Below are 24,441 nucleotides of genomic sequence, written 5' to 3' on the forward strand. Positions count from 1 at the left end.
AAGACTTCTCAGTGAATGCCTAAAACTGCAGATAGTACTAAATCCTACATAAAAGATACTATGTTTCTTCCTCAAAATACACACCTATGATAAAAGTGTACTTTATAAATTAAGTACAATAAAATTAGTAACAACAATAAAATAGAATATAACACTATGACTGTAGTTATGTGAGGGTGGTCTCAAAATATTTCACTACCCTCACCTTTCACAAGTAACAAACACAGAAAGAGGAATCATAGGGAAGGGGGACTGATCTATTCAATATCAAAGAGAATAATTACTAATGTTATTATCAGGTAACTTAAAATTCTGTGGCTTACACAACACACACAAATTAGGAAAAAGGCAACCTATACTACAGTCTGTAACTGTATGTAGTGACCGTTTATGAACTAGTTTCCCTTACCATAAAGATGTAAATGGAAGGTGACATTTTTTTTTCGTGGTCAAAATGATTGGCACATGTGCAAGACCAATCAGAATCCTTCTAGACATTTTCTAATTTGAGCTGGGGTAGTGTTCTCTGATTTGTTTGTGTTATGTAAGCCACAGGCTTGAGGTTCAGAGTCTGCTGGGTGACAGAACCAATAAAACAAGACCGACACCAATGCTCATCCTCACGAACTTCAGGGACAGAGGAAAACATCTTGAGGGAAGGGGAGAGCTGAGTGTTCACTTTTGGGTGGGACCCCTTTTCCAATCAAAGAACACTAATTAGCAACTCTGCGTATCAGGAAGGAGGCTGGGATAATGTCTTCATACCTTGACACTCTGTTCCTCTAGTGTGAAGGAGAAATATAGTTTCAGCCAGGTGATTTAATTCCCCTCTTGACTAGAAAATTACATGTGGTTTTACTCTAGCGAAAGGGTGGTGAAAATCAAGAATTAGGAAGATATTGTACAGTAGGAAAAATGGACCCTAGGAGTGTAGTAAAAACCAGGATAATGATGCCTATAAATTTAGAAAACTTGTTCCATGCATATTAATCTGATCACACTTTGTCATTTTCCTTAACCCTTCTGAGTAATCTGTTCTAAGTGTCAGGTGATGGCCTCACTTTCCATGCAAAACATTTACACTTATGTCTTCACCATCCTCTTATTCTTGTAGCCATTGTTGTAGGATCTGGCTTTTAGCACAGACATGACAGATTGGATGAATTGTCTTTAGGATTCCTTCCAAAATCAAGGGCCAAAACCAAGCCTATGAACTGGGAATCATAGTTTTCAAGATGGTCGGTAGGATGTGTTTTGGATATTCTCAACCCATGTTCTTATACTGATCTGAGTCCCACTCGGGCACTGCCCACAACTGTAAGTATTCTGTAGGGGCCCCCATGCATCCTCAGGATTTTACTACTGTTTTTTAAAAAATGATTTATTTGAAAGGCAGAGTGATTGTATGGGGAGGGGGGAGAGAGAGAGAGAGAGACAGAGAGACAGAGAGACAGAGAGACAGATATCTTCCACCTTCTGGTTCACTCCCCAAAAGACTGCAGGTAGAAGCCAGGAAGTCCATCTGGGTCTCCCACATGGGTGGCACTGACCCAAGTACTTCAGTCATCTTTGCTGCTTTCCCAGGTGCATTAGCAGGAAGCTGGGTTGGAAGCTGAGCAGCTGAGACTCGAATCAGCACTCTGATGCTTGTGTTGCAAATTGCAGCTTAACCCACTGTGCCACAACACTGGCCCTGGATTATATGATTATATGAAATCCAGGCATTAAGTTAAACAGTTAAACATGTGTTGACTTGTGCTTTCTGATATCTAAGGAAATGCAACGGAAGGCATTCAGGAAGGCATTCAAGTCAGAATCTCACTGCCAAGATGGCTTAGGGAGATAGAACCTTATCCTAGACTTCTCTGTAGGCCAGGATGGAGTCTATGAAATCACTCATATCCTGCTGAACCTGATCAATGCTGCAAACCAAGTGGAAAGGGCAGTATAAAAATGTAAGGAGAAAGCCATTTGACTTGTTTACAAGGTAGATCCAGATGGTTCCTAGAATTTGTTCAGTTGGGTGGATTTTACATCCTGGTCACACATTATAGGTTACCTTTATCCTGCTGCTTAGAATTCTGTTGACAGTAGCCTTAAAAATTGCATGAGAGAAATTAATTTGGTCTCAATCTCAGATAAATCATAATGGCTGATGGAAGGCATACTCATGGGAGAAATTTTCCAGAGGGCAAGAGGGTGTAGAAATGAGAGGTGGATATTGTCAGGTGACAATTCTTCATGAGTTTCTTGCATTTCTGTATTAACTGTAAGCAGAATCATTCACTGGCTTTTTATTCCAGACCATTTTTGCGAGCTTGACTACAGAGGAAATGGCCTTTAAAAGACAGTATCTCCCTCTGAGCCAGAGGGAAGATTTACTTAATGTTCAGTATCCCAGGTATAAGAATGTTTTCTTCCAGAGCAGAGGTCAGGCAGGTTTGTTTACTGACCATTTTTAAAGATTTGGGTTCTGTAAGCTCCGGATTTCTCTCGTACAGCAAGCATGATTTGGTTCTCTGTGCTGCCCTGTGAGAATTAGGGACTGTTGGGTACTGGCACAATTTATGTTCTTCTGTTACAACTGCGGTAATTAATAGAGTCCTCTGACTTTGACCCGGGATTGTCCATGTCTTTTGCCACCATCCAGCAAACTGTGGCAAGCTAATTTGTTAATTCAGAAGAAAGGTAAAATATCAAATCCTTTTGTAGTTCTTGATCACTTACTTTAATTACCCCAAATTACAAACTTTCTGCTTTGGAAGTTCAGTGTTTGTGTGTATACAGAGACAGCAGGAGAAAGCAAGAGCACAAGAGAGAGTGAGAGGGAAAATAGTGCCTCTCTGTATGCAGTTGCAAGCAGAGTCTAAGAAACACATAAGGGTCACTGGTTGGAAGTATATGTCATAGCAGATTTATTTGATCATCATTTTCCCTTCTATCAATATCAGCAAAAGTCAGGAAGATTTCTTCTAGTGTTATCTGACTGACGGAATAATCTTCTAAATTGAATAGCACTGTAGCTTCCTCCAAAATACTAAACACCTTTAACAGAAAAAGAAATCATGGAGTTACCATTGCAATATTCCCATAGGAAACTTCCCTCCACCCCTTCATTCTAGGTTTATGCTTAGGGATCAAAAAAAAAAAAAAATCCAGAGGGGAAATTAAGAAAGAAGGAAAAGATGTTGAAAATCAAAAGAGGAGACAGTTCTACATCTCCATTTTCTTGATAGGCATGGACTAATAATAGAATAATAGAATTTAGGTTCAGAAATCTCAATCAATTAAATTGCCTGGAGCAGCCTATGAATAGTAATTTCAAATGTCTGCTCCACTGCTAGTGGGGATCCCATTCTATATACTTGAATCCAGATGCTTCCTAGTAGTCCTCTAATAATACATCATGTGAGAATAATATTTCTACAATCACCTTTCCCCAGCGAATTTCCTTGCTGGGAATGTGGCAGATAATAGTCCCTTGATACTCCTGGTTTATGATGTTACCTAACAAAGGAAAGATTTTGACAGGTGAGTAATGAAGAGAGGACCAATATTTTGATAGTGTTAAAAAAATCCCCAACTAATCCCATTTCAATTATCCAAACCAATGGAAGACAAAATATAACCAGTAGGCAGTTAATACAAATGATGACAATCTCATAGCTTATAATCTTTAGGATACAAGGTCTTGTTAAATATTTCTCTAGATTTACTTCCTTGTACCTATCACTTGTAAAAATTGCAGAGGCTGGGTTAATCACTTTTAGGCATGGAAAAATTGAGAGCACACATGGTCACTTTGAAAAACCCAAGACTTATATGAATCCTAATGTTCTATAGGACTCTGCTTAAGCAGTTCTGAAACTAAGTTTATAAAATTTGCTTATGGTTTCTTCTTCCAGGTGTGTGTATAGGATAGGATGTTTCTACTATTCTCATGACTAGACATACTTCATCCTAAAGAAGAGAAAATTCATGTATGTAAAAAATATATATGAAGCACTGACTGGAGAAATTAGGTACCACAGCTTCAGAAAAATAAGGTAGTAACATTGTAGCCATTCCTAATTATGATTTACTATTATTATTATTATTTAATAGGGGTTAAATAATTTAAATAAATAAGCTGTTTGTCAATGTTAAGAATAATTCTTCTGTAGTAAGTCCATACATTGCCTCCCAGGAGTTATGGAAAACATTTTAGCATGTTATATATGCATATAGCTTAGTGAATCTCAATGAAGTTAACAAATGCAACTAACACCCAGCACTCTAGAAGTCATCTACCTGCCATTACCTAAAGCACTTTCTCTTCCTTAAACACAACTGCTCTCCTGATCTTTATGCTAACATTTCTCTGCTCTTCGTCATGGTATTAATGCCTAAGTATTGCAGCTCAAGTACTAGTTTGGTTTTTATTTCTCTGTAGTTTACATGAATGAAATCATACGACATACATTCTTTTTTATCTAGTTTTTCTCACTCAGCTGTGTTGTTACATATAGCTATACTTCATTTTTTCATTACATCATGTTTCCAGTGAATGACTACATTTCTACTATTTGTGGATATATATGGTATGGTATCCAGTCTCCCGGATGGCTCCAGTGACCCCTGCCTTCTAGTAGTCACAGCACTGTGGAGTAATCTTCCCCACAATGCAAAGGGCTGACTTAAGTAAACATTATGTTATTGTAGAAGTAAGAGAGTGTGAGTTTTGAGTCTATTACATAAATGACATCTTGCTCTTTTTAGGATCATTTAATGTAAGGGAAGCCAGCTACCATGTTGAGAGGATACACAAGCATCCCCATGGACAGGTCCATGTGGTAAAGTACTCTCAGCAGCTGTATTACTGAATTATTTTGTAAGCAGATTTTCCAGCCTCCAGTGAGCCTTCAAATGATTGAAATCTCATGACCTTAAGCAAGGACCATTCAGCTATATGCTACAGAAACTATGAGATAATAAGTATTTACTGTTGTTTTAGGTCATTTATTTATTTATTTTTTGGTTATTCCTTATGTGGCAATAGATGGCTAATACAGATTCCATTTTGGAGCTATTATACTAAATTTTGTTTCAATCATTTTCTACCTACTTCTTTGTACTTATGTTCAATTATTTTCCTAGGAGTAGAATTTTTAGGGCAGAGATTTAAGTCTTTTCCAATTAGATATTGCCCCCAAATTTCAAATATTTTATATTCCAAGCAGCTCTATATGAGTGTCCTATTTATCTACATCTATACTAATTCTTAGAAAAAAGTCAATATTCTAAATTTTAGCCATTCTGATGGATGTGCAGTTGTGTCCAAGATGACTAATGATATTGAGTTTTAATTTGCATTTCCTAGATGACTAATGATATTGAGCACTCTTTTTATATATTTTACTTGGTGTCTGATTAATTTTTAATAATGAAAATGGCTCCCTCCAAAATCCATCAATTTCTAGGCTGTTAGGAATATAAAAACTATGTTTTCTCTTCCCTTGGATATGTTCAGCACAACTTCTGATTATGCTTGATTCTTGTTGCTGTCAGTGTTTCAGGCTACTGCTTGTATTCTGATGTTCTTGGGGGAAACTGTCTCTTATTTTTATGATGATGTTGTCCATTGGTTTTCATTATTGCTGTTCTATTCTTTTTTAGTGAGATTAGAAAGATTCAAAAGAGTCAAAATGAGGCTTCCATAAACATTTGCCATACTCTAATCATTTGGTTTCAATTTCAAGGACTGTAATTTTTCATCTCTAAAGGCTTTATTTGTTTTCAAATATGCTTTGGTCATTTACCAAGAAAAGTGTTTAGTGAATTATCATCCACATATAGCAAAGTATAGAAATAATTTAAGTATGAAGCCCAGAGAATTTTCTCAAAGTAAACCAATATAACTTTATACAAATACAGTTGTGCAATTACTACTCTGTGGCATTTTTCTCTCTCAATACTATGTTTGAGCTGCTTGTTGTATAGCTGCAGGTGTATCTGGAACATGAACTGGCACCTATGTGGGGTGCCAGAATTGCAGGTGGTGGCTTTACCCACTATGCCACAACACTGGGCCCAAATTAATTTCTGACTTATGATTTTTTTGGCTTATTATGGGATTATCAGGTTACAACCCAATTTTAAGTCAAGGAGCATCAATTTCATTTTTGTGGGAGTTAATGTAAATAGTATTGTGTTTTTAAATTTAAATTCCATTTGTTCATTGCTGTACACAGGAGAGCAATAGACATTAGTGCATTAACTTGGTCTCCTCTACCCTTGCAATAAGCACTTATTAGTTCCAGGAGTTTTTGTCAATTCTTCCAAATAGTCTACATAGATAATCATGTCCTCTGTAAATAAAGATAGTTTAATTTCTTCTTTCCCAATTATGTATAGATTTAATTTTTTATCTTTAGCTTATTCTACAGCTGAGATTTGATGTAAGTAAGGGTGAGAGAGTACATTCTGGCCTTTTCCTTATCTTAACAAGAAAACAATTTCTCACTATTAAGTGTCATGTTAGTTTTTTTCTGATATGTTTTTTGTAAGTTGAGGAAGTTTCCCTCCATTCTTAGTTTACCCAGAGTTTTTATCATGAAGTCATGTTGGATTTTGTCAAATGCTTTTTTTATCTACTGATATAATTGTATGGTTTTTCTTTAACCTGTTCCTGTGATGCAGTCCATTAATTGAGTTTTAAATGCTGAACCAGACTTTCACACCCTGACTAAATCTCATTTGGTTGTTGTATAATTATTCTGTATACATTACTGGATTCAATTTGTTAATTTTTTATGGATTTTTGCACCTCTTCAGAGAGATATTAGTCTATGGTTTTTCATAAAAGCATATTACTAGCCTTATAGAATATTGGGCCATATTCCCTCTGTTTGTATGTTCTGGGAGACACTATAAAGAACTGGTACAATTTCTTCCTTAAATGTTTGGTAGAATTCACCAGTGATCCCAGTGGGGCCTGGTGCTTTCTGTCTGGGCAAATTGTAAGTTATTTATTTCAATTTCTTTAATAAATATAGATCTATTCAGAGTGTCTTTTATTTATGAGTTTTGGCAGATTTTACATTTTAAAAAAATTGGTCTAATTCATGTAGTTATCAAATTAGTGGGCACAGAGTTTTCATAGCATTCTTTGATTATGTTTTTAATCTTCAGTGGATCCATAGTGAGGTCCATTCTTTTTTTCTGATATTAGTAATTTGCAACTTCTTTTTGTTCTCAGCCTGTCTAGAGGCTTATCAATTTTATTTATATTTTTAAGAACCAACTTTGGTTTCATTAATGATCTCTATTGATTTCCTGTTTTTAATTTCATTGATTTCTGCTCTAGTTTTTATTAATTTCCTTCTCATTACTCTGGATTTAATTTGCTGTTTGTTTTCCAGTTTCTTAATATAGAAGCTTAAATGAATGATTTTAGATATTTCTTTCTTTCTTTCTTTTTTTTAATTTTTTTTGGCAGGCAGAGAGAAAGGTCTTCCTTCCGTTGGTTCACCCCCCAAATGGCTGCTATGGCCGGTGTGCTACACGGATCCGCAGCCAGGAGCCAGATGCTTCCTCCTGGTCTCCCATGCAGGTGCAGGAGCCCAAGCACTTGGGCCATCTTCCACTGCCTTCCCAGGCCACAGCAGAGAGCTGGACTGGAAGAGGAGCAACCGGGATAGAATCCCGCGCCCCAACCGGGACTAGAACCTGGAGTGCCGGCTCCGCAGTCAGAGGATTAGCCAAGTGAGCCTCGGCGCCGGCCATAGATATTTCTTCATTTCTAATGTATGCACTAAATGCTATAAATTCTCTTCTAAACTCTTTCATGCACCAAATTTAGATATTTTGTTTTCATTTTCACTTAGTTCAAAGTACTTAAAATTACTCTTGAGGTTTCTTTTGTGACTCATATTATTTATGTTGTTTAATATCCAAGTAATTTGAGATAATTCAGTTGTTATGACACTGATTTCTAGTTTAAATCCATCGTATTCTGATGGCAAACATTCTATTTATATTCTTTTAAATTTGTTTAAATGTGTTTTATGGCTTACAGTGTAGTCCATTTTGGGAAGTGTGCCATGTGAACTGGAGAGGAATGTCTAATTCTGCTCTTGTTGAAGAATATGTCCAATAGGTCCAATATTAATGTTTTGATTTTCTGTATGATGGATCTGTCCATTTCTGATAGAGGGATATTGAGTCTCCAACTATATCAATGGATTCATCAATTTCTCTGCAGTTCCATCAGGTTTTTTTTTTTTTTTTTAAGATTTATTTATTTATTTATTTATGTGAAAGGTAGTGAAAGAGAGAGAGGGAAAAAAAAGAGAGAAAGAGAGAGAGAGACAGAGAGAGAGAGAGGTCTTCTGTCTGCTGGCTCATTCCCCAAATGGCCCCACTAGCCAGAGCTGGGCTAATTGGAAGCCAGGAGCTGGAGCTTCTTCCAGGTCTCCCATAAGGGTGCAGGGGCCCAAGAACTTGGGCCATCCTCTACTGCTTTCCCAGGCCCTAGAAGAGAGTTCCATCAGTTTTTGCCTCATGTATATTGATGTCCTGTTGTTATACACATGCACTTTAAGGACTATTGTCTTCCTGCAGAATTGACCCTTTATCTTTATGTAGTAACCCTCTTCCCTCCCCCCATAACTTCCCTTGCTCTGAAATATTCTTTATATGAAATTAATATAGCCATTCTTATTTTCTTCTGATTACCATTAGTAATGTATACAATTCTCCATCCATTTACTTTTAACTTCTATGTGACTTTATATTAAAGTAGTTTTCTAATAGACAGAATTTAGTTGGGTGTTCTTTTTATATCCATTCTGACATTCTCTTTTAGTTGGTAGGACCAATGACATTCAACATGTTTATTGTTATAGCTAGATTAACGTTTAGCCTATTTTATTACTATTTGTTGCTCTTGTTCTTTATTATTTTTGTCTTCCACTCCTCTGCTTTTTGTAGTTTTAACCAAGAATTTTATATGACTCTATATTCTCTCATTTCTTATTATTATCAGGTATACTTTTTTTTAACTAAAAAAGTTTTGTTTTGTTTTTTTTTTTTTTTTTTTTACTTTAACACTTTTGGGTAGTTGCCCTAGAGTTTGCAATGAATCTAAGTCCACCTTTAAATGATATATTGCTTCACATTCAGTGTGAATACCCTGCTATAACAATATAACCCTAATTCCTCCCTCATATTCCTTGACTCTTTGATGCCTTTCATTTATTCATTTCACTTATGAAAGCAAGCATAAACACACATACATAATTAAGTATAGTGTTGGTATTATTTTGAAAACTCTTAGTTAAGAATGAGAAAAATGGTTTTCTTTTTCTCTGATCCTCTTTCTTTATGTAGATACAAATGTCTGATCTACAAAATTTTCTTTCTCTACAAATAATGTCTTGTAAAGCTGTCCTACTCAAAACAGATTTTCTCAATTTTTTTGTTTATCTAACAACATCTTTGGTTCTCTTTCACTTTTTTTTTTTTTTTTTTGACAGGCAGAGTGGACAGTGAGAGAGAGAGAGACAGAGAAAGGTCTTCCTTTTCTGTTGGTTCACCCCGCAATGGCCGCTGTGGCCGGCGCACTGCGCTGATCCGAAGCCAGGAGCCAGGTGCTTCTCCTGGTCTCCCATGCGGGTGCAGGGCCCAAGCACCTGGGCCATCCTCCACTGCACTCCCGGGCCATAGCAGAGAGCTGGCCTGGAAGAGGAGCAGCTGGGACTAGAACCCGGGGTGCCGGCACTGCAGGCAGAGGATTAGCCCCGGCGCCGGCCTCTCTTTCACTTTTGAAGAATAATTTCACAGGGTACTTAACTCTATAGATAGGCATTTTTTTCTCTAATGCTTCAAATACTTCCACACCAAACTCGTCAGGATTCAGATGTAATTCTTATCTTTGTTCCTCCATAGGCAAGATGTTTTCTCCTTTGGCATCTCTCAGAATTTAACCTTTAATTCCTTGTAGCATAATAATATGGTAACAGTATTAATGACATGTCTAGGTGTAGTTTTTTAAAAAATGGCATCTATCCTGACTGGGTCTGTAGTTTGGTGTCTGACATTAATTTGAGGGAAACTTATTATTGTCTCAAATATTTCTTCTAATCCTTTCTATCATTCTACTTCTGATATTCCTACTAAATGTACATTATACTGTGGTGTCCCACAGTTCTTGGTAGTCTGTTGTTGTTGTGGAATTCTGGTTTTGAAAGTTTCTGCTGAGATATCCTCAACCTCACATATTCTTTCCTTAGCTGTGTCTGGTCGATTAACACATTCATCAAAGGCATTCTTCATTTTTGTTACCTTTTTTTTACCTCTAGCATTTCTTTTTGGCTGTTAGAATTTCCTTTCTTTAAAAATGTGTTTTGTTTATTTTCATTTTATTTTAAACATAGAGACAGAGAGGGAGAGGCAGACAGAAAGATGACCTCCATCTGCTGGTTCATTCCACAGATGCCTGCAACAGTCAAGGTGAGGCCAGGCCAAAGCCAGAAATTTCATCCAGGTCTCCTTTGTGGGTGGCAGGGACCCAGCTGTTCTTTTCCAGGGTATGCAATAGCAGGAAGCCAGGCTTGAGAGTGGAGCCAGGATTTGAACCAGGCACTCTGATACAGGATGATGACATCCCATGTGGCATCTTAACTACTGTGCCAAATGCATAGTGGTTAGAATTTCTTAGGATTTCTGTCTGCTTATGTTGTCCATCTGTTCTGGCATACTGCCTACCTAATCCACTAGAGCCCTTAGCACAACAATATTTGTTTTAAAATCTTTGGTAATTCCAACATTCCTGCATTTCTGAGTTGGTTCTGATGCTTGTTCTGTGTCTTCAAACTGAGCTATCCTTTGGTATGTTTTGCAATTTTTCTCTTGATGACCAGACATAATGTACTGGGCAAAAGGGACTGCTGTTAACAGGCCTTTAGTAATGTGGTGGTAAGGTGTGGGGCGGGGGAATCATTCCATGGTTCACCGTGTCTCAGTTTTTTCGTGACCCTGTGCTTCTCAGATACCCCATAGAGGGGACAAATTGGGTAGAGCTGTCTGGAGTTGGGTATTTTCCCTCCCTGGGTCCTTGAGACTCTGATAAAACCTCAACAGTTCTGGAATTTCATAGTTTCACAGGTTCTCTTGAGGGCAGATTCTGACAAAAAGAACAGTATATTCTGGTGTAGTTAAGAAATGATCTCCCTGCTGCCACTTCAGAATCACACAGGTGTTTTTCTTCACTATTCACCATGAGAAACTGCTATCAGAAGCTCTGAGAGGTAGGGGTGTGCCTCCCCTAATGCCTCAGTGACTGGGCCTCCTGGAGTTTTTTTCTCTCAGACTTGTCATGCTGAGCCACCAGCAATTCGTCAATTACAGTGCAGGTTTCCTTACCTAGGCACTGTTGTCTGTGCAAGTTTTGGCTCTTGGGTCTTGAAACAGGTTGGGAGTCTCTATATTTTCCCATCCATCTCTGTAATCTTTGGGGTGCTCTTATGCCACTTCTACATATTTAAGAAGAGTTGATTTTTTGGGTTGTCAAGGTTTTCACATGCTGTTAGAGCAGAGTGGCAACTTTCAAACTTTTAACATGCCAGACCAGAAACTTCGCATTTGTTTATCTTTGAAGGTTCCTGTTTAATGTGAGACTCTCAAGTTAATTTATACATCTTACAGTGAGTTAAATCTCTTTATCTTAGTACTGATATTGTAATTTGCTTCACGGAAAACCCGCTGTCACATTTATTATTGTTATTTCAGCTTGATCATTTTTTTCTTGTTCTTTTTCTGGTTATTTGAATTTCATCTTTTTGTGTGTGTGTGTGTGTGACTGCAAGCATACTGTTAAAAAGTGATTTTATGTTTTCCAGTATGTATTTTTATTTTAATAATAGGACCTTTCTGGGAATATAATCTGCCATGAGGCAGAAAAAGGAATTCTTTAATTTTTGATTTTTATTTATATAAAGTGAACAAATATCATATATACAGATTTAAGAGCATAATGATACTTCCTATCTCGTACTCCCTCCCACCCATGCTCCCACTCTCCCTCCTCTTTATTTTTTAAACATTTTTATAATGACATACTTTCAGTTTATTTTATAATCACAAGTTTAACCCTGTACTAAATAAAGAATTCAACAAATTTTAAGTAGAAAATAACTGTTCCTCAAGAGTGTAGATAAGGACTGTGGACAAATAATCAAATAAAGGAACTTTTCCCTTTGTGTTATTTTAAAAATGATGCTTCTTCTCTTAAATTCTTTGTCATTAGGAGAAGCATTTACTTAAGGTTTTATTGCAGTTTCTAGAATTAACTTTAGGATTAATTGTATATTTAAGTCACCTGTCACATATTTCTTCCTTCTTTTATGGATAGTCTTTAAATGAAGTCATATTTGAAATAATTAATTTGCTCAATGGTGGAGGGAAAGACTGGTAAATTGGCAACTTTACATGTACACATATTATATCGGATAGTACTTTAATAACAACCAAGTTATTGTATTCACTTCTAAGATCAAATATCTTTTTTCTCTGTGTGTACTTGATGGTCCTCAGGTTAAGCAGGATGTTGGATTGGCAAACAATACATACAATTTACAGCAATTCAGGATCTTCAACACTGTGTGCAGTTAAATGCTCCATAATAAATGGATGGCCAAATGACTCTCTAATGGATATATTAGTCTGAATATCTCATAGGTACCTTATAACTAAAATAATTAACCCTGAATTATTTTTCCCTCAGAATGGTTTCTTCTCTTGAATTGTCTATGCATGTATGTATCCATCCATGCACACACACACGCACACATTCCTATCATTTTTTTCTTTCAGTTCTCATTGTAACTCCCTTAGTACAGGTCAATCCTATTTATTGTTTTACCATTGGTATAGCTTCCTTGATTTCCATCTTGATCCCTGACAGTCTGGCCACTATCCTGTTGACAGTGATCATTCAAAGCAGAGACTAAACTGCTATGGTTTGAATATTTGCCTCCTCTGAAACTCAAGTTGAGATTTAATTGCCATTGTAACAGAATGATGAGGCAGAGTCTTCAGGAGGTCATTTGGATTAGATAAGGTCACAAGAGTGCAGCCCCCACGGTTACATTTGTAATTTTATGAAAGGGAGAGATGAACTTGCTGTGTCCTATCATTTTATAAATGAAGAAGGTCCCCTCACAAGATGCTGAGCAGATGCTAGCACCATAATCTTAGACTTCCCAGCCTATAGAACTATGAACCAAAATAAACTTTCCTTTTTAAAAATTGCCCAGACTAAGGTATTTTGTTTATAGCAACAGAAAATGGACTAAGGTACTAATAAAATCAAAATTATTAAAAGACTTGTTATATCTCTGTTTAATGATTAGAATAAATTAGCAGGGATAGAAAAAACTAGATGTTATAAATGACTATTGACCATGTGCACAGAGGGGCACTAACTCAAGTTAGTACACAAAGCAGAGTGATTGTTTCATGTGCAACATTTCCAGGTCATTTCCTTGGAAGGAGAACAGGGAGTTTACTATATTTGTTTGTATTTCTTAAGTATAGCCTGGTTCAGGGATCAGGAAAAGGCAGAGGATGCATGCTTCATAAAAGGACTTGAATGAATGATCAAAGATAAATAATAGAGATTTTATCCTCAACAATTTAACTCTAGATACAGACAGAAGAACAGTTTTATCTTACTGATTGACTTCTACACATATTGGTGAGAACCTCTGTTATTCTGTGAAAGCTTCTTAGCATAATTGGGACAAGTTCATAGAAAAGTTATGTAAAGGAGCTTAATATAAATGTTCAATAGACATCAGTATTTGATTGGAAAGATAGTTATGGAGGACATGAAATAGAACAAGTACATATGACTTAACACAAAATTGCCACAAATCAGTCCTACTTATATTACCTGGGAAAGTTTTTTCAATGAAATTTTTGAACATCTGTAATTTCTCTTCATCCTTATCAATATTAATTTTTGCTGTCAGAGTGCATATATTACCATACTTGTTCCTGAGGTGTCGAGGACTGCCTAGGTATATGAACCTCCCCTTTACCATGATGGCCAGCCTAGTACAGAGGGCCTCACATTCTTCCATGCTAGGAGAACAAAGGAGATATGGCTGAAGAGACTCCCTTTCAGAGGACAAACACTGTACTTTAAAAAGAGCCAGGATTGGAAGACTTGGAATTGAAGGCTTAGTATTTCATGTTTAGGAAGAGATTTTAAAATTCAAAGTAACCTACTAAATCCATAATAGGAAAACTTTCCTAACTTATCTTTCAATTCTTGATTCTACAACTCAACTGAAGATTCTTCATTTACTCCTTTAGCACATTCAGCCTCTACCCTTAGGCCCTCCTCTGTAGCTCATATACTTAGATGATAAGTTCAGTGACCATATTCTTGATTCCAACTAATTTCATCTTACACCCACTGTAACCCCCTATAACTTCCAACCAAGCCTCCCAGTGGGTCATACCTGTGGGAAGTTATGATGATAGCTTTACCAGTTTTACAGATCCATGTAATAGTGTCCCAGAGGAGATGTCTGGCCACTGGATCCATGCCAGCTGATGGCTCATCCAGGAAGACAACTGAGGACTTTCCCATGAGGGCAATAACAGTATTAAGTCTACGTTTGTGTCCTCCACTTTGAAGTCAAAGGAGGAGACAGAAAGTGGAAGAGGAAGGAAAAGATAAGGGTACACCTGTCATTAAAGCATACGACAGAATTAGCTTATACATCTAGAATGCTGATTTGGTACGACTGAAAAAGCAGCAGGCTGACATCCAAGTGGTTGTATCAGCTCGTTTTCATGGATTATTATTTTTTTTTTTTTGGTAATTTGCTTCAGCATCATTCTTTATGACATATTTTTGGTTTTGGGAGAAAAAATAACTTCTGGGAAATAGGGATAAAAATGTTCTTTTTTTTTTTTTAAATGCAAAGCCTGTGTTAATGTTGGCAAAAGGGTGGCTGGCACTGTGGCATAGTAGGCTAAACGTCCACCTGCGGTGTTGGCATCCCATATGGGTGCCAATTTGAGTCCTGGCTGCTCTACTTCCAAACCAGCTCCCTGCTGATGGCCTGGGAAAGCAGCAGAAGATGGCCTAGGTTCTTGGGCCCCTGCGCCCATATGGGAGACCTAGAAAAAGCTCCTGGTTTCAGATTGGCCCAGCTGTGTCCGTTGTGGCCATTTGGGGGGTGAACCAGTGGATGGAAGACCTTTCTCTCCCTCCCTCTGTCTGTCACTCTGCCCTCAAGTAAATAAATAAAAATCTTTAAAAAATTTTTTGGCAAAAAGGTTAACATTAGATAAATGGGATCTGCCTTATTCCTGATATCTGAACCCTGACAGGACATCAGGTTATTTCATGTCACTGCTTCTGTGTGACATAGGGTTTAAGTTGAGTTTGCAAGCTTGATTCTAAACAGTAAATACACAGATAGGCAGCCTAATAATTGCTGAAGCATAATATCTCACCTGTATGTGTAAACAAACTTGTCAGCATAGGCTTCTAGGTGCACTGAATGCAAAAAGGCTTCAACATACTTGCAAATATTTGACTCAGGGACCCCCCACAGTCTGGCATACATGATCAGCAATTCCCGACCTGTCATGTGGTTCAGCATGGAGTCAAGTTGAGGACAATAGCCAATTCTTGACCTAACCTGAATCAAAAAGATAATTATAAGTGACAGACCCATGTCAACTAATATACTGAGCATGCAGTTCACATAGATGAAACTGAAGACCTGAAATTTTTGGCTCTTGCCACTAAGACGGATTGTACTCATAGAGCTTTCAAGAATTCCTTCTTTTCAGATCTACAGAATCTTTACAGCTGGAAATTACCAAGGTAAATGGAATATTAACATCCTTTTAAAATATTTATTATTTATTTATTTTAAAGTCAGAGTTACACAGAGAGAGAAGGAGAGGGAGAGAGGGGTCTTCCATCCACTAGTTCACTCCCCAGTTGGCCTTAATGGCGGGAGCCAAGCTGATCTGAAGCAAGGAGCCAAGAGCTTCTTTTGGGTCTCCCATGCGGATACAGGGGCCCTAGGACTTGGGCCATCTTCTACTGCTTTCCCAGGCCATAGCAGAGAGCCAGATTGGAAGTGGTGCAGCCGGGACTCACTGGCACCCATAGGGGATGCTGACACATAAGGCTGTGGCTTTACCTGCTATGCCACAGTGTCAGCCCCAAATATGAATATCCTTAACTAGAATTTTCAACACATTTCTGTTGTTATACTACTGTGTGCCCCAATTTTTTTTGTTAGATGAAGTTATACATTCAAATACTATTATGAAGTGTGGGAGGAGGATGTTGTGTTATAGAGGGTTGAAACACTACCTGGGATGCCCAAATCCCATATTAGAGTGTGTGAGTCCTGTTCCTCTGCTACTGATCCAGCTTTCTGTTAACGCACCTGGGATAGCAGAGGATGGTGGCCGAACTACTTGGGGCCTTGTCACCCATGTGGGAGCTAGGTAGAGTTCCTAGATGCTCATTTCAGCTTGGCCCAGCCTTGGCTGTTGCAGCCATTTGGGGAAGGAACCAGCAGATGGAAGATCTCTCTGTTACTCTGCCTTTCAAATATATAAATAAAAATATTTAAAAATTGTCATGAAAAAGTTCTATATACTAATATGTAGAATTCCAATTCTAGCAATGGTCATGTAATGTCTATTAGATCAAGCCCCTCAAAAATAATTAATTATAAGTCATATATTCATATACCTATATATTTATATGCAGATATAACCTAATTTATTTAAGTGAATGCTGTAAGAAATAAATTATCAGCTAATGACTAAGTTTATAGTGTGAGTTCAGGCATCTTAAATGCCTGTTGAAAACATTTAAAACTCTCTGAAGGAATATAAAAAAATGAAAATTTTCTATAATATTTTATTTTATAAAATAAAACTTTCTATTACAAATTAATCCAAAAGTGAAGAAACAGAAAAACATTAATTGTACTTCAGAGAAAAGAAAATATGCATGCTAGTTCCCAACTAACCAAGATATTGGAATGAACAGATAAGAAATTTAAAGGAACTCTTAAAATTATCCTCAAATAAGTAAGGGAAATGCAGAAGTAGTCTGTAATGAGAAAAAAACAAAACAGGAAAACACTGTAGAAATATAAAACATAATAGAGAATCAAATGGAAATCCCTAAACTAAAAACTGTGGCATCTAAAATGAAAAATTCACTGGATATGATTAATATCATTCTGGAGATGAGAAAAGGACTGAGAAAATGTGAAAGTAAAATGATATGAACTTTTCATCCTAAACAACAGGAAAAATATAGAGAAATTACCAGAGTCATAGTATTTTGCACAGGGTGGTGAAAGTTCAAAAGAATTATGGTAAGTAAAACAGACTCTCAGAAAGCAAAGAACAAACTGAGAAATGCAAGATTTTTTGTTGAATATTTCCCATATTTGATGAGAAATATAAATTTATAGAGTCAAAAAACCCAGTGAATTCCAAGAAAAATAACAATGAAGAAAACCCATGCTTAACATAATTGGGACTGGCATTGTGGTACAGCAGGTTAAGCTGCGGCTTGTGATGTTGCCATCTCATATCAGAGTGCCAGTTTAAGTCCCAGCTATCCTGCTTCCCTTCCAGGTCCTGGTAATTATGCCTGGGAAAGCAGTAGAACACGGTCCAAATACTTGAGCCCCTGTCACCCATGTTGGAGACCCAGAGAGAATTCTTGCCTCCAGGCATCGTGGCCTGGCCCAGCCTGGGCTGTTGTTGTCCTTGGGGAGTGAAGCACTCTCTCACTCTCTGTCTCTGTTTCTCCTTCTCTCTGTCACTCTTTCAAATAAATACATAAATCTTTAAAAAACATCCTAATTGAACTTCTGAGAACCAAAAAAAGGAGAATATTTTGAATGCATCCAGGGAGAAGGAAACATTATACATAGGAACACAAAAATTCAAATTTCTGCTAACTTCTATCTGTGGAACCAGAACACAGTGGATTATCCTTAAAGATGACTTTTATATCCAGAAAAAATATTCTTTCAAAGTGAATGCAGTTTTATTTGTAATATCCTCTGAATTGGAAACAGTACAAATGTCTGTTCTCAGGTAAATGGATAAACAACTGTGGAATATCTGTACAATGTAACACAATCCAGCCATAAAAAGAATTGAGTATTGACAATTATCTATTTCATATACTTAGTTTTAAGAGCCTAATGATATTTCCTACCCTATCATCCCACCCTCCCTCTTCCTTCCTTTCTTATTTTTCTTTTAATTTTTATAATGACATACTCTCAATTTACTTGATAATCACAAGCTTAACCCTAAATAAATAAATCAAAATGTAGTAAGTAGAAAAAATACTGTTCCTCAAGAGTATCAACAAGGGCTATAAACAATAATCAAATATCAAAATGTCAATTTCATTCATATACATTATTATTATTTTTTAAAAGATTTATTTGTTTTAGAAGCAGAGTCACAGAGAGAGGTCCTCTATTAGCTGGTTCACTCCCCAAATGGCTGCAGGCTGGAGCTGGGCTGATCCGTAGCCTGGAGCCAGGAATTTCTTCTGGGTCCCCCATATGAGCATAGGGACCTCCACTGCTTTCCTAGACCATCAGCAGGGAGCTGGATTGGAAGTGGAGCAGCTGGAACTTTAACCAGCACCCATATGGAATGCTGGTATGACAGGCTGAGGCTTAATCTACTATGCAACAGTGATAACCCCATACATTACATTTTTTCTTTTTCTTTTTTTTTTTTACTCTGTATATTAATTACCACAATCAGGGAAAATGGGACTAGCTTATTTCAATAAGCATAATGGTCTCCAATTCTATCCATTTTGTTGTGAGACAGGATTTCATTCTATCAGCTTTTTAAAGAGCAGGTAAGATCAATGGTATTTAAATGTTCTTATTGAGGAAAAATGAAGACAAACCTTCACAGAAAAATTAGGAAACCTGAAAAAGCAAACCAAATCAAAAGTAAACTGAGTATCACTTTTGAATATTGATAAAAGCTCCTTAAAAAACTACATTCAAATCCAGAAGCCTCCTGAAAACAAAGCTTATGATCAAGTGGAGTTTATTCCAGGATGCAATGGGGGGTTGGTACTAGAAAATTTACTTAATCATCTTATTAACAGCTATTCAGAAAGAATAACATGATCTTTTCCATGGACCCAAAAAGCTTTTACAAAATTTAACAACCATTACTCTTAAAAACATTAAGAAATTATAATAAATGGTGATTTCTTAACATGTTTCATCTATTAAGAAATCCATCTTGGACACATCTAGTGTCCTCGGCAGAACATAAATAATTTTCATAGATTGTAAACACTAATTAGAGAATGTAACTCCTTGACTATGGTGGAACAAGACAGAAATATAGCCATTCCATGACTACGCCGGAAATAAAAGATGGAAAAGAATATTCTCAGTCACAAAAATAGTAGCACAACTAATTCATGTGACTAACCTGAGTCACTGTTGCTTTTTTCCAGTGATATCTCTAGTCCTGCTTTAATCTTTTTGTCTCATGGTTAAAATGATCAGTTACTGGGGCTGGCATTTGGTGTAGTGATTCAGCCTCTGGTTGGATGCCTGCATCCTGTATTTGAGTGCCTGGGTTTGAGTTCTGGCTTTACTCCCTATTCTAGATGTGCAATCTGGGAGGCAGCAGTGATGGTTCAAGTATCTAGGTCACTGCCAACCACATAGGATACCTGGATTGAGTTCCTGCCTCCCTGTCCTTGCTGTTGCAGGCATTTGGGGGTGAACATAGGAGCTCTCCCCTTTCTCTCTGGCTTTTAATAATAAAAATTTTCTGATAATTGACAAATTTTCTCTACTTCCTGATAGCTTCAATCTCCATTTCTTCCCATCCTCAGAACAAGCCCAAATCCTGTAATAAGCTCATCCCTCTTAACCAGTCTCATCATGTTTCACTGGAGTACATTTTACTGTGCTGTAGCAGGCAAAGTAAACCCAAGTTTGGGTAAAGTTATGTTTCTAGTGACCTTTGGCTAATGAATTTCACCACAGCAGTGACTCAGAATCAAGTGTTGGACTGGAGCAAGATGGCAGAATAGGGAAGGGTGTACTGCTCTAGGCTATGGGAAAATAGTAAAAAAAAAAATGTGGAGGGAGTAGATTCTCAGGGGAGAGTTAGAGAGAAAATTACAGTGGAAAGTCTACTGAAGGAAGAGGAATGTCATGGATTGATGTGGAAGCTGCAGACACATAGCATGAGCATGGACACAGCACAGGATCCCAGCACCCAAGACAGAGAAAGCGCTAGCTTTAGAGAGTTAGATGACATCAGACTGGCAGCCCATGCCATTGGAGATAAAGCCATAGGGAGAGCTTGGCATGAGTCCAGCCTGGATCTCTGAGGGGGTAGGGTACCTGCTAACACAGTGAAACAAACAAACAAACAAACAAAAAAAAACAAAGGGGGCATGTTTCTCTCTCCCCATCCCACCCTGCAACGGCACCCAGCAATCAGCTGAGAAAGGGCAGGTGCCATTTTGGGCAGAAGCAGCAGCAGCAGAAGCATTTGTGCATGCGCCCAGCAACTAGCAGGGAAAAGGAACCATCCTGTCACCAGTAACAGCAGCAGTAGCAGCTCAGGAGCTTGCACCATGAAACTGGTGGGCAAACGGCAACATTTGGCCAGTGGCTCTTGAACACGTATGTGATTCAGAAATTCTACCACAGAGAAAAATCTGCACTCCCCGCTGACTTTGAGCCTGGCTGGGAGGGTTGGCAGCTTGGCACCCACATAGGACTGTGAAGTGCCCCCAGCCTCTCAACATATCACAGGCTCTGGGGCTCAAACCATCTAGGTGGAGCACCCACAGGCAGCTGACTCTGGGAATGTCTCAGCCTCTGTAGATGGACAAGCTAGCAGGGTAGAGAGGATCCTCTGCGCCCCGTAACTGTGGGAACTCTGTGACTGTAAGAGAGAGTGCAGGGTGTAGCAGGGTCTCTGGGCAAGTTGAGCTGCTCCACATGCTCAGAGCTCCCTGATTGCCTGGGGCGGGTCACTGCAATAGGATCCGTGCTCACATTGAGGACTGCATGGATCCTTTGTGTGGTTTTTGTGGCAGGGCAGATGAGTATTGCACCCACTGTGGGCTAATGCCCAGGCACTAATAACCTTGGAAGAGAGAAGGTGAGGGGTGTGATTATACAATCAGAGGTGATCAGACCCTCCCTTTGGCTAAAAAGAGGATATCTACTGCCCCCAACTTGGGTGTCACCATGGTACTTGCCCCACCCTGGAGCACTGACCATTGCTCCCTGGCTACATGCTGCACACACCTCTGGATATGCACTGAAAGAGCAGACATTCCACTAGGCCAGAGATGTATACTTCAAATATAAAAGCCATCAGAAGCAACAAAACAAAACAACAAAAAAGCCCACAAATCAACAAGTATCTCCACAAAGGCTTAAAGTAAGTGTAGAAATTCAAGAAACAAGAATAAGGAAGACAACATGACCCACCAAAGGAACACAACACTTCAAATATTAGAATGTGAAGATGAAGAGATTGATGAAATTTTAATTCCTGAAAAGGAATTAAAAAGATTAATCACAGGATTATTCAGAAGCTATCAGAAGCAAATCCATGAATTAAAGAAATCCATACATGATATGAATGAACATTTTTCCCATGAAATTCAGATCCTAAAGAGAAACCAAAATGAAATATTAAAAATGAAGAATTCAATAGATCAAATAAAAATGCAGTGGAAAGCCTTAGCCATAGACTTGTGAGACAGAAGAAAAGAATATCTGAGTTAGAAGACAAATCTCTGGAAATTTTACAGTCAGACCAAGAAAAAAAAAAAAGAGAAGAAATTAGAAAAATGGTGAGATATATTCTAGGTCTAGGCCGGCGCCGTAGCTCACTAGGCTAATCCTCTGTCTTGTGGCGCCGGCACACCAGGTTCTAGTCTCGGTCGGGGCGCCGGATTCTGTCCCGGTTGCCCCTCTTCCAGGCCAGCTCTCTGCTGTGGCCAGGGAGTGCAGTGGAGGATGGCCCAAGTACTTGGGCCCTGCACCCCATGGGAGACCAGGATAAGTACCTGGCTCCTGCCATCGGATCAGCGCGGTGTGCCGGCCGCAGCGCGCTGGCCGCGGCGGCCATTGGAGGGTGAACCAATGGCAAAGGAAGACCTTTCTCTCTGTCTCTCACTGTCCACTCTGCCTGTCTAAACAAACAAACAAACAAACAAACAAAAAAAACCACACACACACACACACACAAAAGAGATATATTCTAGGTCTTAAGAGAAAAAACTGTCAACCCACAATACTGTACCCTGCAAATCTCATTTATAAATGAAGGTGAAATAAAGACCTTCCATAACATAAATTAAAAGAATTTGTCACCACTCGTCCAGCCTTACAAAAGATGCTTAGGCGCAGCTTGCTCCTGGCCTGCTCTCTGCTTGGTATGGACCCAACTTCGCTTCTAGCTTTCCCTTTCTCCCCTAAATAAAGCTTTCGCTCTCCTGTACATTTCTCTCACTGAATAAAATCCTTAAAAACTTTAAAAAATGCTTAGGATGTGCTACACATAGAAACACAGAAACATAGTCATCACTATGAAAAAATGTGAAGGCAGAAAATCTCCCAGGAAAATACAAAGGAAATTCAAAGTAAACAATAGGAATATTTATGGAAAAATGGCAGGGCCAAGTCATTATTTATTAATAGTAACCTTAAATATAAATGGCCTCAACTCTCTAGTTAAAAGATACAGATTGGCTGAGTGTATTAAAAAAACAAGAACCATCTATTTGCTGCCTACAAGAAACAAATTTAATCAACAAAGATACCTGAAAACTGAAAGTGAAAGGATGGAAAAAGATATTCCATGGTAACAGAAACCAAAAGAGAGCAGGTGTAGCCATTCTAATATAAGACAAAATAGATTTCAACACAAAAAACTGTTAAAAGAGATAAAGACACTATGCAATGATTAAGGGATAAATTCAACATGAAGATATGACTAAAATAAATGTATATTCACCCAACTACAGGCTCCTGGCTATTTAAAATAAATATTAATGGATCTAAAGGGAGCCATAAACTTTAACATCTCACTTTCAGCAATGGACAGATCAACCAGACAGTAAATCAGCAGGCAACAACAGTTAATCGACACTATAGACCTATTGGACCTAACAGATATTGACATAACTTTTCATCCTACAGTTGCAGAATATACATTCTTCTTACCAGTACATGGAACTTTCTTTAGGATAGACAACATGCTAGGCCATAAAACAAGTCTCAGAAAATTAAAAAAAATCAAAATCATACCAGCATCTTTTCTGACCATAATGGAATGAAGCTGGAAATCAACAACTCAAGAAACTTTAGAGCATACACAAACACATGGAGACTGAACAACAGGCTCCTAAATGAACAGTGGGTCATCAAATAAATCAAAAGAGAAATCAAAAAAATTTCTGGAGACAAAGAAAGATGACAATACAACATATCAAAATGTGATACAGCAAATGTAGTGTTAAGAGGAAAGTTTATAGCAACCAGTGCCTATGTTGAGAAAATGGAACGGCACCAAATAAATGAGCTGTCAGTGCATCTCAAGGACCTAGAAAACAACAACAACAACAACAACAAAAAGACCAAAAATTAGTAGGAGGAAAGAAATAATTAAAATTAGAGAAGAAATAAACAAAATAGAAACTAAAAAAATACAAAAGATCAATGAAAGGAGCTGTGTTTTTTGAAAAAAATAAACAAAATTGATATACTCTTGGCTCAACTAACCAAAAAAAAAATTAGAGAAGACCCAAATCAATAAAATCAGAGATAAAAAAGGAAATGTAACAACAGATACCACAGAAATATAAAGAATCATCAAATTACTACAAAGAGCTATATGCCACAAATCATGAAACTCAAGAGAAATGGATAGATTCTTGGGCACATACAATCTACAAACACTAAGCCATGACGACACAGAAAACCTAAACAGACCATAACCAATATGGACATTGAATCAGTAATAAAGGCCCTCCTATAAAGAAAAGCTCAGCACCAGATGGCTTCATGCTGAAGTCTACCAGACACTTAAAGAGGAACTAATTCCAACTCTTCTCAAGCTATTGAAAACAATGAAAAGGAAGGGAATCCTTTCAAACTCCTTCTATGAAATCAGCATCACCTTAATTCCTAAACCAGGAAAAGATGCAAATCAGAAAGAGAACTATAGACCAATTTCCCTGATGAACACAGATGCAAAAATCCTCAACAAAATACTAACCAATTGAACCCCAAAACATTCACCTGGATGAAGTGCAATTTATCTCTAGTATGCAGGGATGGTTCAACATACACAAATCAA

General features: G+C 37.8%; 1 protein-coding gene across 1 annotated transcript in view; it reads right to left on the reverse strand.

Moving 5' to 3' along the window:
• Positions 1 to 1,462: 1,462 nt before the first annotated feature.
• LOC100353262 (phospholipid-transporting ATPase ABCA3) overlaps positions 1,463 to 24,441 on the reverse strand; it is a 219,121-nt gene continuing 196,142 nt past the window's right edge. Inside the window, exons 27-31 of the mRNA XM_089321567.1 lie at positions 15,514 to 15,701; positions 14,508 to 14,678; positions 13,934 to 14,124; positions 3,434 to 3,507; positions 1,463 to 3,045 (exon numbers count right to left, since the gene is read on the reverse strand). Of these exons, the coding sequence (XP_089177693.1) occupies positions 2,905 to 3,045; positions 3,434 to 3,507; positions 13,934 to 14,124; positions 14,508 to 14,678; positions 15,514 to 15,701 (765 nt within the window). The 3' untranslated portion in view covers positions 1,463 to 2,904. The remainder of the gene's footprint in view (positions 3,046 to 3,433; positions 3,508 to 13,933; positions 14,125 to 14,507; positions 14,679 to 15,513; positions 15,702 to 24,441) is intronic.

This window comes from Oryctolagus cuniculus, chromosome 19 (assembly GCF_051225735.1).
Source record: "Oryctolagus cuniculus isolate XC-2025 breed Fujian yellow rabbit chromosome 19, ASM5122573v1, whole genome shotgun sequence".
NCBI lineage: Eukaryota > Metazoa > Chordata > Mammalia > Lagomorpha > Leporidae > Oryctolagus > Oryctolagus cuniculus.